Source organism: Xiphias gladius, chromosome 11, assembly GCF_016859285.1.
Source record: "Xiphias gladius isolate SHS-SW01 ecotype Sanya breed wild chromosome 11, ASM1685928v1, whole genome shotgun sequence".
NCBI lineage: Eukaryota > Metazoa > Chordata > Actinopteri > Istiophoriformes > Xiphiidae > Xiphias > Xiphias gladius.
In genome coordinates, this window is record NC_053410.1 from 9,900,566 (window position 1) to 9,915,242 (window position 14,677).

The following is a 14,677-nucleotide window of genomic DNA, read 5'->3' on the forward strand; positions in this document are numbered from 1 at the left end:
TCTTTATATCCATGCATTCATTTTCTTTTATTAGGAGATTACCTTTCCCAAGATGGTAGCTAGCTGCTGTCGATTCCTGTGTTATTTTTGCCGCATCAGCCGACACAATCAGGGAGCCCTTTTTGACCATCTCAGCTACCTGCTGGAGAACAGCAGTGTTGGACTAGGTAAATCTTATTCTCACACTTGTCTGTGTCTATGTATAAGTGATGTGCAAAGAAACAGAAACTCCTGTAGCATTTACTGTAATGCATTACAATAAAGTAACCCATCATTACACTACAGAACTCGATTTGTTAAGCCTGTAACTCTAGCAGTTTTTAGCTGCCATTTTAGTTTGTAGAGCTGTTGTAAGGAAAGCATTATATTTTCAACTTCTAACTAACAAAGTTAGTTTGCTAAGTAAAATATTATTGCAGGACTTTTGCATTGAATTACATTGATATAAGTGTTTATTGTGTCTGACTCTTTGCTAGGACATTATCTTTCACATAAAGAGATGGAGAAAATGGTTCTTCTTTGAGGTGCTCTAGGTGTGGAGAGTTAAATTTTGGGCCTATAATAACCTTGTGAAGATGTTACTATCTTGTCCCCACGATTAGAGACCCCACCATCCTGACCTATATAGTTTATGAGTTGGTGTTCTGCCTTTGTCCCTTAGCTTCACCGTCCATGCGTGGAGCCACTCCTCTAGATGTGGCAGCAGCCTCTGTAATGGATAATAACGAACTGGCCTTAGCACTGAAGGAACCTGACCTAGAGAAGGTGAATTCATATTCTGTGCTTTCCTCTACAGTACTGTTTTTTACAGACTTAATTATGTCATCTATACATACAGTAGATAAGTGCTTTGCTCTATATTGAACGTGGTCTGCTGTTGCTTATTATTTTTCAATGTCACTGTCATTTCACTCATCTTTTATTTATGTTTGAGAGTTTCACTGGCAGTGTAACTAACTGTGAAACCTAGTTTTCTCTGTATATGATGCTCTCTGTTTACTCTCCATCACCTTCCTGCTGTACATAGCTGTAATGTCTAATGACGCCAACAGTAATACTGAGCATCATACTGCATAATAAGTATCACAACTGGTTACTTGAAATCAAAATCACATTTATTAGTTGATATTCCTTGAAAGGCATAATAACAACACAGATTACTTTCTTTTTGTTGTACCCCATTATTTTCGGCCGCAATATCCCAGTGTTGAATCTAACCTAATCTAATCTAAGGTGGTGCAGTACCTCGCTGGCTGTGGTCTCCAGAGCTGTCCAATGCTAGTGGCGAAAGGCTATCCTGATGTTGGATGGAACCCTGTAGAGGGCGAGCGTTACCTGGATTTTCTACGTTTTGCTGTCTTCTGCAATGGTAACCTGTTAGTTCTACCTATAAAGTTTATCCCATTCAGAACACATTCTGAATGGGAAAAACACATTCTGAATGAACATATTCTGTATTTTAAGTGACAAAATATCAAAACATTGTTGTCCACATTGCAGTTGTTTGCCAAAAGTGTTGTAGGAAGTCATGTTGTTTTGATGATTCCAGTCAGTTTATATTATTCAAAATTTACTTCATTATGTAAACAGAAATGTGATTGGCTTCGTTATTTTATTCAGCCATTTGTCTTTAAGTAAATCTTTATTTTTTTTGGCAGCCTTTGATTTTTCATTTTTAATTATTTAACTGTACTATTTATTTTTTTATTTATTTAGTTATACTTTTGACATGTGAACTATTTAGGGCATTTATCGCATCTGGGACAAGTACATGTAAATATTTGTGACAGTGCAAGAATACTAGTAGTGAAATGCAAAGTTAGAAAGGCATAAGAGACTGCATTCTTTCATGCTGCCAATTAAGTAAGATATTTGCAATAGAGGTAGTCCATTTTCTGGTTTGTCTACTATTGATCTTCTTTACTCTGAAGCAGTGCCCAGAAGACTTCAGTTCAAATTGTTCTTGAGGGTGTTGACTGTTCAGCCAAATGGCATTGGCTTTCCGTACCACATACCCATCAATGATTTCAGCTTGACCTCTTTTCTATTTAGTCTCTGAGCTGTACATATATTGACTTGGGTATCATTACTTTTTTGATCCTCTTGGTGTGTTTTTTGATTTATCAACCTCTAGTCCTAAAAATTCATGCCTGTCTTTGTCATAAATCTTACTCTGTTTATAAATTTTGGAGAAATAGAGTAAAAGAAAAATATGTGACTGCTCTAAAATGTACAGTGCTCTCCCACACACAGTCTACAATTTCATCCAATCCACCAGTTGTTAGTCTTCATCATACGTGTGTTCTTTGTCAACAGGTGAGAGTGTAGAGGAAAATGCTTACTTGGTGTTGAAGTTGCTTATTCGTCGGCCTGAGTGTTTTGGCCCTGCCCTGCGAGGTGATGGGGGAAATGGTCTCTTGGCAGCCATGGAGGAAGCCATCAGGATCTCTGAGGACCCCTCTATGGACGGACCTTGCACCATGTACCAGTACAGCAGAACATTGTCAATATTAGATTTGAGCAGACAAATAATTTTAAAATTTTAGGATAATAATGCTACATACAAAATTACATTGAATCTGTGGTTTAAAAATGAGTTTTAATAATGTACACACACATATACACACAAATACAAAGGTTTATGCATAAAAACTGTCTAATGGATTATCTAATGATTGCAAACAATCCAATTGTTTTAGTGCATCACATGTGTTTTCTGGTGTAGAAAAATGCTCATGAAATCAGTTTCTATCATTTTCTGTTTCTTTTCCATTTCTGCTGTATCACTTTCTCACACCAATTTGTAATCTCACTGGTTGTGCATTGAAAATTCACCGGCAAATGGGATCAAAGTTCAACGTGATTAATGTTAATCAGAGTCGAGAGGTTCTCGATTTGGAAAAGGATATAAATGCTACGCTTTCTGTAAACAGCATTGACAAAGATTTGTGAAATATATACAATCAAAATGTCAGTTTTAAAAATAGACATCGGAAAGTCATCTAAATGTAATTAAACATTAGGTATAAGCCTGGTCGGCACTGTTTTTTATGCCTTATCACAATAAGTCTCTGGAGTAATTGTCTCGCTGGCCTTTTGGAGGATTTCATTTCTAGAGCACAGAATCTGTGTTCAGCCAACCTGCCCTTGGTAAATTGAGGTTAGATAACCTAAATACAAAATTGCAAAAGGGTAAAGACACTGATTATTTTTAAGAATTTTTGTTAGGTGGGAGCTGACCACTGCTCTGTCTGCATTTCTTGTCATCATTGTTACTGGCAGAATTTTAAAAAAAAATGTTTTTAAAGTAATTAGTAAATATCTTATCTCGCCTGGTTAACGGGCTGCTCTCTTTAGGGATAATTAATTGTTTGATTCTGTTAACAATCCTTACGGATTCATTTTAGTTCATGACAAGCTTTTGACCATTGTGATTATGTCCTGTAACAGAGATGTTGTCCAGGACCATGACGATGACTTCATTCACATGGGGCACGCCATCATGACATTCTACTCGGCCCTTATTGACTTGCTGGGGCGCTGTGCTCCAGAGAAGCATGTGAGTGTTTTCCCAGCCTTCAGCAGCCTTTGCCCATCAATATCCACTGATGGCTCAAACAATAAAGCCTAATGGAGAAAGTCTGCAAACTGCTTTTTAGAGAATGAGTCACGATGATTTCGAAAACAAAAAAAAAAGTTTATTGCTTTTACCTTTCCACATAATGTCTTGTTCCACACACAGGATGTTAAGGCATAAACTGAAAAATTTAATATTCAATAATAACTCAACAATAAAATTTTATGTCAGAATCACTGCTTCAATACCAATGATTACGGTATTTATCTGATTAAACTCCTCATCCGTGAAACTTCTTTTGCTGAACCATACTGTATTAATATCAGTGAGTATAGAGAATTGTTTTCATCACATACTTTTTTTCATATACTATGTTGTTATCGAATTTTTAACTGGTGCACTATAATATGCATCAAAACACTAACCTCTGTGTTGAGTTATTGTCTTAATCCTGTCCGAATGGGCCCAACATGCACCAGTAAGCAGAGTGTGAGGTTCACAGCAGCAAAACCTCAAACTAGGCCAGCTTGGGGAGTGAGCACGTGTACCTGACAGGCAGCATGCGCGCCTGATAAAAACTGCCTTTTGAGAGGATGCATCTCTTTTTGCCTGTTACAGTGAAGTTGAAGTGCAAAGACAAGACAAGAGAGTTAATGAAAAAGCAAATTAAACTGTAAAAAGTAAAAGAACATTTTTCAAAAGACGAATAAACACCACTACAGCACTTTCTGGTTATAAATCAGCCAGAGTCAATTCACAATGATGTCTCAGAAAACAAATTACCGAGACAGTCTCAACTCAAATTTCTCAACTTTGAGACAAATTGGATTTGGACTGCAAAATGGGCTGCAACTCAACATTAGGAAGATGTCCATAATATTTGATAGAATCACTATACAATCGAAACACCAAAGATACAATGTAATACAGTATATGTACATAACAATATATCTTGAATGATTGTATTTGTTACTGTATCATTATGTATTATGCCCATTGGCAATCCCATGTAAGCCTTAAATGACTGACCAATTTTCTTCTGAATTCTTGTCTAGTTAATTCAAGGAGGCAAAGGAGAAGCCATCCGCATCCGGGCCATTCTGAGGTCGCTCATCCCCATTCAGGATCTTGAGGGAGTCATCAGCATCTCATTTCAAATCCCTTCAGTGTCTGAAGGTTAAATGAGCCAATCAGTCAATCCTACATCACTAGAGTACTTTCAACTTGTATTAAGCCATTGCACAGAAACCTGCATTGCCTACTATAGCTGCCTATTGAATTATGATTTTCTTTAGAATTTCCTTAGTCATTAAAGCTCCACCCCCTGAGATTTTCGTAGTTACTGTGTCCCTCCTGTCATTTCACCATCTTGTATGTGTATGGATAACTGTACAATCCGCATTGTGTCAATATGACCTTTGGTCATATCCTCTAAAATCTAATATTTATTTGTTTCTCCAGATGGTCACGTGGTTGAGCCTGACCTGTCTACAGTGTTCTGCCCGGACCACAAGGCAGCTATGGTTCTGTTCCTAGACCGGGTTTATGGCATCGAGAACCAGAAATTTTTTCTCCACCTCCTAGAAGTTGGTTTTCTGCCTGACCTTCAGGCAGCCGTCTCGCTTGACACTGTGAGCAGAGATAATTTTATATTGTTACCCAGTTCACCTGCTTGAGAGATTCAGTGTAACATTGCAGGAGTGACCCATGACTTCATATTGATCCAAGCTGTACCGTGTCACCAATGAAAAATATCCACTTCTCTGCCCTCCTGTCTCTAGCATTGTAACTCATAACATTACTGCGATTGTTGAAAAATCCTCTTAACCATTACTTCATGCACTGCACTGACTTACAGAAGACCTTTTTGTCTCAATTTGATTAAAAATTATTTGTTCAGTTTACTAATATCTTCTAATAAATTAGTGTTTTGTTTTGTTTTATATATACATTTTATTTTTTGGTCTTTATGTTCAATCTGAGGAAACTTTTGCATTCTTGATCACGGTCCCCATTTCTTCTTGCTGCCTCCTCACTCCTTTCTTAGTTCCACTTAGGTAATTGGACGCCGTGTAAGTGTGAACTCCCATTTCCATTGCAGGCTCATTTGGGATCCACTGACATGGCCCTGGCCCTCAACAGATACTTGTGCACCGCTGTGCTTCCCTTGCTCACCAAATGTTCGGCTTTCTTCTGTGGATTAGCAGACCATACCTTGCTGGTTGATTCTCTCATCCAGGCAGTCTACAGCCTCTCCGGGGCTCTTAGCTTGACCAAGGCTCAGAGAGACACTATCGGAGATTGTTTGTTGGCTGTGTGCAGGTAGGGTTATAAGTTGGTATGATGAATCAACCTACAGATTTAGGGTTCGGTCTCCACAAGGTTATTATTGCAAAGAGTTGTTGCTGTTGCTGTCTGCAGGTAAGGTTTGATTTTTCAGCAAGTTGCTGATAGATTATATACATTTGGGTCCAATGTTGTGGTACAATATTATTTTTAGTAGCTGCATTTTGTGGTCTGCTATTTTTTTTTTTTTAAATTATTGCATTGCACTATTAGCTTCCTATATTCATTGACCTCGCTGTCTTTTTACTGATTGAACAAATCATATGTTGGGATGAGAAATGAGAAACAGCAATAAATTATTGTTAACTGCTGCAGACACGTCAGTGCACTCTTATTCCTGCTCATTATATTTAATGAATCACTATAATTCCCGTTTTTGCCTAATTTGGATATAATTTCCCAAATTTAATCAAAATGTTAACAATTTAATTAACATCTTTCATCTTAACATCTGTCATTGACACGAGACATGAAATCATTCATATAATCATTCACTGTGTTTTTGTGTGTATGTGTGGATGTTATGTGCATCTGCTCATGTCACTAATTCTGCACTCATTGGTGTCCACAGTGAACTCCAACCTTCTATGATGCAGCCTCTTCTTCGTCGTCTTGTCTTCGATGTTCCCCATCTCACGGACTACAGCAAGATGCCACTAAAAGTGAATACACAAATTGCAGTTTGCTACAATATTTGTGAAACTATATTGGTACACCAGGTGAAATTGATAAAACTTTATATGTACTGAATACTTTTATCTGCTAGCTCTTGACCAGTCACTATGAGCAGAGGTGGAAGTACTACTTGCTAACTGGTGTGCAGAGTGACCAGGGTTTGGCCTCTGAAGAGGAGCTCCACCTGTCTAGAAAATTGTTCTGGGGAGTGTTTAAGGCCTTGGCAAAAAAGGTAAACTATATTCAGTACGTGTGTCAATCTCAAGAAATTATTTAAAATTACAATATTTTCCTGGAGCTCCAAAAAGTTGCAGAAAATGAATAAATGCTCCATTTTTTTGACAGTGTAATCCTACCATTGAGCTATTGCTGCTTTTCTTTTTCCATCCTTCTCAAAGTCCATTTAAGAAGGCACAGTAAAACGAGTACACACTTGAGATTGGGAGTTAATTTTTCATATCCTGGTATGTAGCCTCCCATCCTTAAACAGACTTGTTGGAAATATGAGAGACATAATCAATAACTGAATCTTCTCTAAGTTCACTGTAAGCATGCACCAGAATATTTCTGCCCAACACTTATCTGACTGATGGAGAACATGAAAACATCAAGGTCATTCCAGGCCCATGTTTGGCCCACATCCAACAAACTCAGAAACTTAACTCTTAGTAAGCATCGCAAAGTATTCTTTAACTTATTCAGATAAATGATTACAGAGTATAACTTACTGTATATATACTTAGGTGTACAGTATTTCAGTTGGTCTATTTATCGTACAGTGCTTATTGTAGATTGGTTACAACTTAAGATGGAAACATGTATAGTAAGGAAAACTGGATATGTAAACTAAATTTCATACCAACTGAATTTATTTTGTGGGATACAGAATATGTCAGACACATCATAAATTTGTGTTGTTTGCTTTTTCTGGTGACCTGATTTCTTAAACATCATATAACTGAGAAACTTCTCTTTTATTGGGGCAAATTTTGAGTTAGAGAAATGAAATTTCTGGGCCACTTAACCAGGTTTCTAACAGGGTTTTTAAATAACCGCATGTTTGCATGAGATAGAGTTCATTCACAGGAAGTATTTCTGCAACAGTGGTATGTCTTTGTATCCAAAATAATTAAATCCACTGTGCTTCTAAATTTGAATTAAATGAGCTGGTTTCCTTAGCTGAATAGTGTTATGTTTGTAAAATTCAGACACAAGCTCACAGTAAAAAAACAAAACAAAACAAGGAAACACATCATTACTGTGGCAAAGCCCCCGAAACCAGGCTTAACCAATATCTATTTTACCCTATCCTATCCTCTTTGTCTCCCAAACTCTGTTTCCTATGTCCCATTTTCTTCTCCAACTCTACAGCCCTATGAGCCTCAGTTGTTTCAGCTGTGTGTCCAGTGCCTGGCTGCAGTGGCCAAGGCCCTGCCTCCCGACCACATGGACTCAAGCTCTGCGTCAAAGATGGAGAAAAAAACCTCCATGGACACAGATGGACACTTTGACCCCCAGCCTGTAGATACCTCCAAGTAAGATACTGACCAGTGATATTTATTGATTGTGGACAAAACATTGCATGTTGATTTTGGGTTTCATGACGATAACCCATTCTGTTCCAGGGAAAGTGTAAACTGTAACGTGATAGACACAATTAACTTTGGGAAAAAAAGTTCCATATTCAAAGAGACATTTATTTTTATGCTCTTTATAAATCCTCCCACAAATAATGTGAATTTGTGTCCAAAAGGGTTGCTGTTTGATAGAGCTAAAAGATGCATTAATTCTTCCCCTTCACTAGCGTGTCAGTGCCAGAGAGACTGGAGTTTGTAGTGAACAAGTATGCAGAGCATACTCACGAGAAGTGGTCACTTGACAAGGTAATATCGAAATAATTATTCTTCGAATCTGACCAGACAGTTAGAGTTGACAAAGTAGAGTTGATGTATGATATCCTGGTCAAGACTGAACCACTTGCAAATCCATTTCCAACATAATTTTTCTGCTTGACAATGTGAAAACCTCTCCCTGTGCTGTGTGGTTGATGTCTGCATATTTTCCAATGTCTGATTTTTACTAAATCTGAGTGTTAACTCTGTCAGTTTGCCAATGGCTGGGTTCATGGGGAGCAGCTATGTGAGAACACCAAGGTTCACCCTCTCCTCAAGCCATACAGGACTCTGGCTGAGAAGGTAGACTGAGAAATCAGTTTTTGTGTGTGTTTGAGGATACTTCAGTAAAGAAAGCAGGGAACTGACAAATCCCAGAGGCACTTGCATGTCTAATGTGGTGTATGTAATATAAAAGATTGAAATGCCTTGGCCTGTGGTCTTTGAATTATTACCCATTGCCTTCCTTACAAAACTTGGTGTGTGGAGTGGACAGCAGACTTCTTTTCAAGCATTTGAAATACAAAATAGTTGAGGTATGTTTTGCTCTTCTGCTGTCCTTTGATAACCTGGTAAGTTTCAGCTTTAAATTAAATCTATATTTCTGAGTTTTCCAGGAGAAGGAGGCATACCGCTGGGCCATTAAAGAGTCAATAAAGAGTATGCTGGCCTTTGGATGGACCATAGAGAGGACTAAAGAAGGAGATGCATTTGGCATGCATACCTGTACACGCAGAGTCTCTCAGTCTGGACAGGTATGTGCACTCCACAGGTCACATTCACTTTGCCACTGGGCACCAAGTATGTCTGCCATAGTAAAAGCAATCTCATTCACTGCTAAACTTCTCCCATACTGGATTTTGCATTTCTAATTGGGTAATCGGCCATTTGTTGTCTTTTCCAGCTGTCTTTTGAAGGAGCTTCAACCTTCAGCCCCAAACCAATGGACATGAGCAACATCACTTTATCATGGGAGCAGTGTGTAAGTAATTACATTTTTTCTGTTTTATACACAATTAAAATCGGTACAATTTTGGTTCTACTTTAATCCTGGCACACAATTTGCCGAAGTGGTAACAATGTTTTCGGGTCAGTTTTGTTTTGTATGAGGAACTTGTGTAGCATAACTGAATAATAATCAGATTATGCAGATATGTAAGTGGCTTCTGCTAATACAAATAGATATTAACTGGAGAGACAGGATTGTCTCCTGAAAACAACTCGGTGAAAAAAAAAAAAAACAAGTGTTCCCTGAAATGTGAAGTCACAATAATCAGCCCTTGGTAACGTGGAGTTCTGTGTAATCATATTTGCTGGTAAGGGGTAATTTTCCTTGATGCATTTCCTTGACAAAAGTGATGTGTTTGGCCATTATTTACACTTGCCCGGCGTTCTTTGTTTATGGTCCCAAATATGTAAAAACAAGTCAGCTAAACTCATGTTCAAGACAATTGAAAATGGATTTTACTCTTTTCTTTTCTTTTCTTTTTTTATAGGCTACGGCTGAACAATTAGCTGAAAACTATCACAATGCGTGGGCTAAAAGGAAGAAATCAGAACTTGAGAGTAAAGGTACCATACCTTGTAATCGGCCACTATTCTGTAATATTTTCTTCAAGTCCTCTCCTCTCTTCTCTCCTCTCCTCTCCTGTCCCGCCCTGTCCTCTCCTCTCAGGAAGCACAGAACAGCTAACACAGTTGCACTGTATTTGACCCATTTCTGTTCTCAGGAGGATGTGGCCATTCAATGATTGTACCCTATGATACCCTGACTGCCAAGGAGAAGACCAAATTCAGAGAAAGAGCCCAGGATATCCTTAAGTTCCTTCGGCTAAATGGCTACACTGTGTGGAGGTGAGTACAGAATGGGGTTATGATTGCAAAAAGGTCATGTGGCACAATAAGTTTGAGGTGGAGAGCAATGGGGTGTTCCATTTTCATGTCACAGTGGTACTGAAGTCCTAATGTTGCTTAGCGGGCATCTTAGCAGTCATGCCCCAGTCTCTCTCTTTTTTCTAACAACTTCCAGTACAGGTCGAAACCTGAAATACAGCACAACCAGTGAATAACATAATTGTATTGCCCCTTACATTGTCTTGTAATTCTTGAAATAAGATTCTGGAAATTAAATACATAGTCCGAGTCATACAGTATTTAAGGTGAGCACTTACTGTCTTTTCAAGCAGTAGTTTATGATTAGCCCTGTTTGATTTCACTCCCATCCACAGGGATCGGAAGACAGTGGAGATGGACTTTCCGGCCACAGCCAACTGCTTTAGCTACATTCTCCTTCACCGGCTCCTGTCTCACACTGAGGAGGCCCAAGAGCACATGTTGGAGCTGGGTAACATTATAGTGATCATGAATGTAAAGACCAAAAAAAATATTTAAAAAAAACATAAAATAAAATACTTAAAAGAACTTTCACATTATACATCCCAAAGGTATGAGTACACCATCTACCTGACACTGTAAAGTTTTGAACATATCGCTTGGTCTTGAATCTTCACGTTTCAGTTTATGAATAATGGGCAACAGTCTCTTGAGTCTATTTCAGGAAGCCTGTCTTAGGTTTTGATTTGAACTATCACAAAATAGTTCAGATCAGACAGTCAACCTGTCTTGTGGTAAATTACGTAGAAACACCTTTATTATTTATATTTTTCCATTTTGTCCGTAGTTTTATGGCAGTTTCACCTTTGATTGTAAGGGATTCTGTATTTCATTGTGTTTTTCTTCCCAGAGGTGATGCAAGCCAGAGGACAGATGTCTAAAGGAGAGAGAGTTCCACATCAGCATTTTTTCCCTAAGGTTTGCCTCAGATCAGTGCATATCTAAACACAGTCAAAATCTACCATCTGATATGGAGTCTTACATTGATTCAGCCCGCCCCATTTTTCCAAAGCCATTTTCTTTCTTCTTCTTGACCTTTTTTCTCATTTCATTTACATCCTCTAATCAGATGGTTGCCATGGGCAACCCCTCTAAGTAAACCTTTGTGGCTGTGTAATTTATTTAACTATTTTGGAAATCCATGTGGGCGGGTTGATTGCCATCAGGACATTGATTAAAGCTTCCCACACAGTTCTGCCTCTAAGGAGGTAGTGTATGAAAAGGGTCTATCTTTCAGTGACAGGATCCCCTGAGTGAGACCCAGGCAGCCAAGACTGTGAACAGTCATGCCTCAGATCTCTACACCCCAAACCTCCCACTTAACCACACAGTCACACGTCTGTGTGTCTGTCTGTCTGTCTGTCAGTCTGTCCGTCTGTGAACTCCCGGTGCTTCATAAGAATAGCTAATACAGTGCAAAATGTTTAACCTCTTTCCCCTACAGGTCCTTGTTGGAGCCATCATCACAAGCTCATGTTAAACTGGCAGGCACTGCTCAATTCCTGAGAGCTTTTTTTAAAAATTCGAGTCATGATCACAAGATGCTTGAAACATTTCAGACTGAAATACGGGAAAATATGTTTTACTAAGAAGTGATAAGACTTCTAGAGTTATCCATTTAATGTAATGGTTCAGCACATAAAAATGTGCCTTTGAATCCAGTATCTCTCTCAGCGAGTGTGATGTGGCACCAATGAAGCACTGGAATAAGCAGACACAGAAAATGTGTGATCTTGTCAAAAAGGTTGACATTAGAAAAAAAAAATGTAGAAGCTATTCAGAGGAAATTGAAGGGGAATATTGATTTATGAAGTGACCTTTGGCCATTACTCCATTCAACAGGTCATCCTTCCTCTTTTGGAACAATATGTGAAAAGCCACCATCTGTACTTCTTGTCCATTAGTCTCTGCTCAAGTGGTAACAGAACCCATGCCTCAAAAAAAGAAAAGGAAATGATTGCATGGTATGTTACTCCCAACATAACCTAAAGTACATTGATTACAGTAGTAGCATTTTAAAACGTTCTTATGCTCTTGCACATCCTTTTGTTATGTGAGAATTCTTCAGATATGTTTTGCATAATAATTGAAGAGTTTTATTTTATTTAAGTTTTTGTCACAGAAGTTTCATTTTTCTGTGCTGCCATTCTTCTGATTTTCGTGTCTTCTGAGTACTTTTCCACTCCTATCCTCATTACTTCACTTGTCTTTTCTCCTCACATCCAGCCTCTTTTGTAAGCTTGCAACCCTAGTAAGACACAGAATCTCATTCTTTGGTAAGGACGGTGTGGAAATACAGCTTATTCTGACACTAATTTGTTCCACTTGTTCTCTTGTTTGTTGCTTCCTCAGTTTGCTTTTTTTATTGTCCACGACTGTGTCTATTTTATGTTCACATTTTTGTCTGTGCTTTCTCTAAAATGTAGTTGTCTGAGATTCATCTAACCTCTGCACATCTTTATGCATGTTCTATAGTTGCATATATTTTTGGCTTATGCTAACAGTTTGAATTTAGTGTGTGTGTGTGTGTGTGTGTGTGTGTGTGTGTGTGTGTGTGTGTGTGTGTGTGTGTGTGTGTGTGTGTGTGTGTGTGTGTGTGTGTGTGTGTGTGTGTGTGTGTGTGTGTGTGTGTGTGTGTGTGTGTGTGTGTGTTTCTCAGGAAGCGAAGCCTCGTCAGTCGCAAGCTGCCTCCATGTTTTGGCTCAGGCTCTGGATGCAAGGTAGCTAGATGGCACTACTGTCACACTGTGCCTCAGTTGATCTCCGTGCTCTGCCTGCGGTGAAAGCAGTGTCACTCCACCATGTCAGGATGAGATGACTGGTGTAATTGAGCCACTGATACACTGATGCTATCTAATTGTGGTTTATATCACTTTTAGTCCCTGAGGACAGTTCCTCTGAAGCATGACGCCAGAAGTAGAATCTCGGCTCAGCAGGGATTGATGTCATTTAGACTTGTTTGACAGATAGATTAGCAACTGATTTAGTCCACTTAACTAGTTTTTATTATAGTCATCGAAAAGAGTCCCTGCATGAAACATTTTAACTTTTTAATTTTCTACACTTTTCATCTGCTATTGTTCATTTTACATAATCTATTTTTTTTATAAATCAAATCATTATTTCTTTCAATTACACAAACAGTATATACAGAAATATTTTCAAGTCACAAAAAAATGTATATATTTTTTTCACCCTTTCACCCTTTCACCCTAGGACATTGATGAAGTTAGCCCCAGAGTCTATCCAAGCATCCCTGCACTCATTCTTTGAGGCAGCTGCAGCAGATCTGGAGATGACTGTGGAAAACCTTTCTGTTACCTTGGTCTCGTTGCCACAGAGTAGGAGTCAGCAAGCTAGGGGATTTGCCAAGGTTCTCAGCTACACAACCTCCATTCTTCTACCCACCCTCACTTCCCTCTTCCAGCATCTTGGCAACCAGAACTATGGCGTGGACCTCCTGGGTAGGCAACATTGTTGTTGTGGGCCTGTGTGAGGGAAGAATGTGTCTCAAATTATTGTACATTATGTTCACATCGTAAAATACACAGAATGTAATACACAAATGTAGCATGTTGTATAATCTCAGAATAGTAAATATGCAACCACCACCATGTGTTGTCAGTAGTTACATTGGTTTCCTGCAGTATGCTAAGGAGCTGGATTAACAGCTGGCTTCCACAGTCCCTGAAATCACTCAGGGCCGCCCTCCCCTCAACCTCCTACCTTCCACATCTTTGAAATCAGCTCTCATTAAATATCTCAGTCTTGGCCGCAGAACAGCAGGAGCATATTGTCCTCCTCACTAATATTCCTTACAGGAATCATTCATTACCTGAATCAGCAGTCATCCAGCTAGTCCATCTCTCTGTAATTGTATGCTGTCAGCTCTCTTACTTAGTGTTCTTTGCTGTTTCTGAAATAAACTTTACAAGGATCTCAGCTATAAGCATCACCTTGTCTTTGCAGTGGGTGGTATCCAGGTGTCCTGTTACAGGATCCTCAACAGCCTCTACTCTCTTGGCAACAGTAGCAGCATCTTCATGGAGGGGTACTGTCTATACTGCAATACGATTTTAGAGTTTGTGCTGATGATGAAAATCTTGTTGTTTTTTTTTTCTATTTAATGACTATACTGTAATATTCCGTAGCTTACTTAGATGTTATCTCATTGTTTTTGTCTATAAATACAATATTTGGAAATTATGAAAAGCATGATTTGTCCACATTGACTGATTTTACATTATTGTAGTCTATTACAAGTAACTGTTAGGCTAACAAAGGTTGGACAGAG

At 38.7% G+C, this 14,677-nt stretch overlaps 1 protein-coding gene across 8 annotated transcripts in view; it reads left to right on the top strand.

Annotated features, from left to right (window-relative positions):
• ryr2b (ryanodine receptor 2b (cardiac)) overlaps window positions 1-14,677 on the top strand; it is a 67,990-nt gene that overhangs the window by 25,776 nt on the left and 27,537 nt on the right. For 6 of the 8 annotated variants that reach the window (XM_040139088.1, XM_040139083.1, XM_040139087.1 and 3 more), the window contains exons 43-66: window positions 35-167; window positions 662-765; window positions 1,234-1,369; window positions 2,317-2,488; window positions 3,451-3,559; window positions 4,633-4,753; window positions 5,039-5,208; window positions 5,679-5,899; window positions 6,495-6,585; window positions 6,690-6,830; window positions 7,970-8,133; window positions 8,403-8,481; window positions 8,704-8,793; window positions 9,108-9,245; window positions 9,395-9,472; window positions 9,987-10,062; window positions 10,221-10,344; window positions 10,719-10,834; window positions 11,234-11,301; window positions 12,226-12,347; window positions 12,610-12,659; window positions 13,043-13,103; window positions 13,600-13,847; window positions 14,353-14,434. In XM_040139088.1, coding sequence (XP_039995022.1) covers window positions 35-167; window positions 662-765; window positions 1,234-1,369; window positions 2,317-2,488; window positions 3,451-3,559; window positions 4,633-4,753; window positions 5,039-5,208; window positions 5,679-5,899; window positions 6,495-6,585; window positions 6,690-6,830; window positions 7,970-8,133; window positions 8,403-8,481; window positions 8,704-8,793; window positions 9,108-9,245; window positions 9,395-9,472; window positions 9,987-10,062; window positions 10,221-10,344; window positions 10,719-10,834; window positions 11,234-11,301; window positions 12,226-12,347; window positions 12,610-12,659; window positions 13,043-13,103; window positions 13,600-13,847; window positions 14,353-14,434 — 2,894 coding nt within the window. The remainder of the gene's footprint in view (window positions 1-34; window positions 168-661; window positions 766-1,233; window positions 1,370-2,316; window positions 2,489-3,450; window positions 3,560-4,632; window positions 4,754-5,038; window positions 5,209-5,678; window positions 5,900-6,494; window positions 6,586-6,689; window positions 6,831-7,969; window positions 8,134-8,402; window positions 8,482-8,703; window positions 8,794-9,107; window positions 9,246-9,394; window positions 9,473-9,986; window positions 10,063-10,220; window positions 10,345-10,718; window positions 10,835-11,233; window positions 11,302-12,225; window positions 12,348-12,609; window positions 12,660-13,042; window positions 13,104-13,599; window positions 13,848-14,352; window positions 14,435-14,677) is intronic. The other 2 variants (XM_040139085.1, XM_040139090.1) reach the window with 1 other exon arrangement.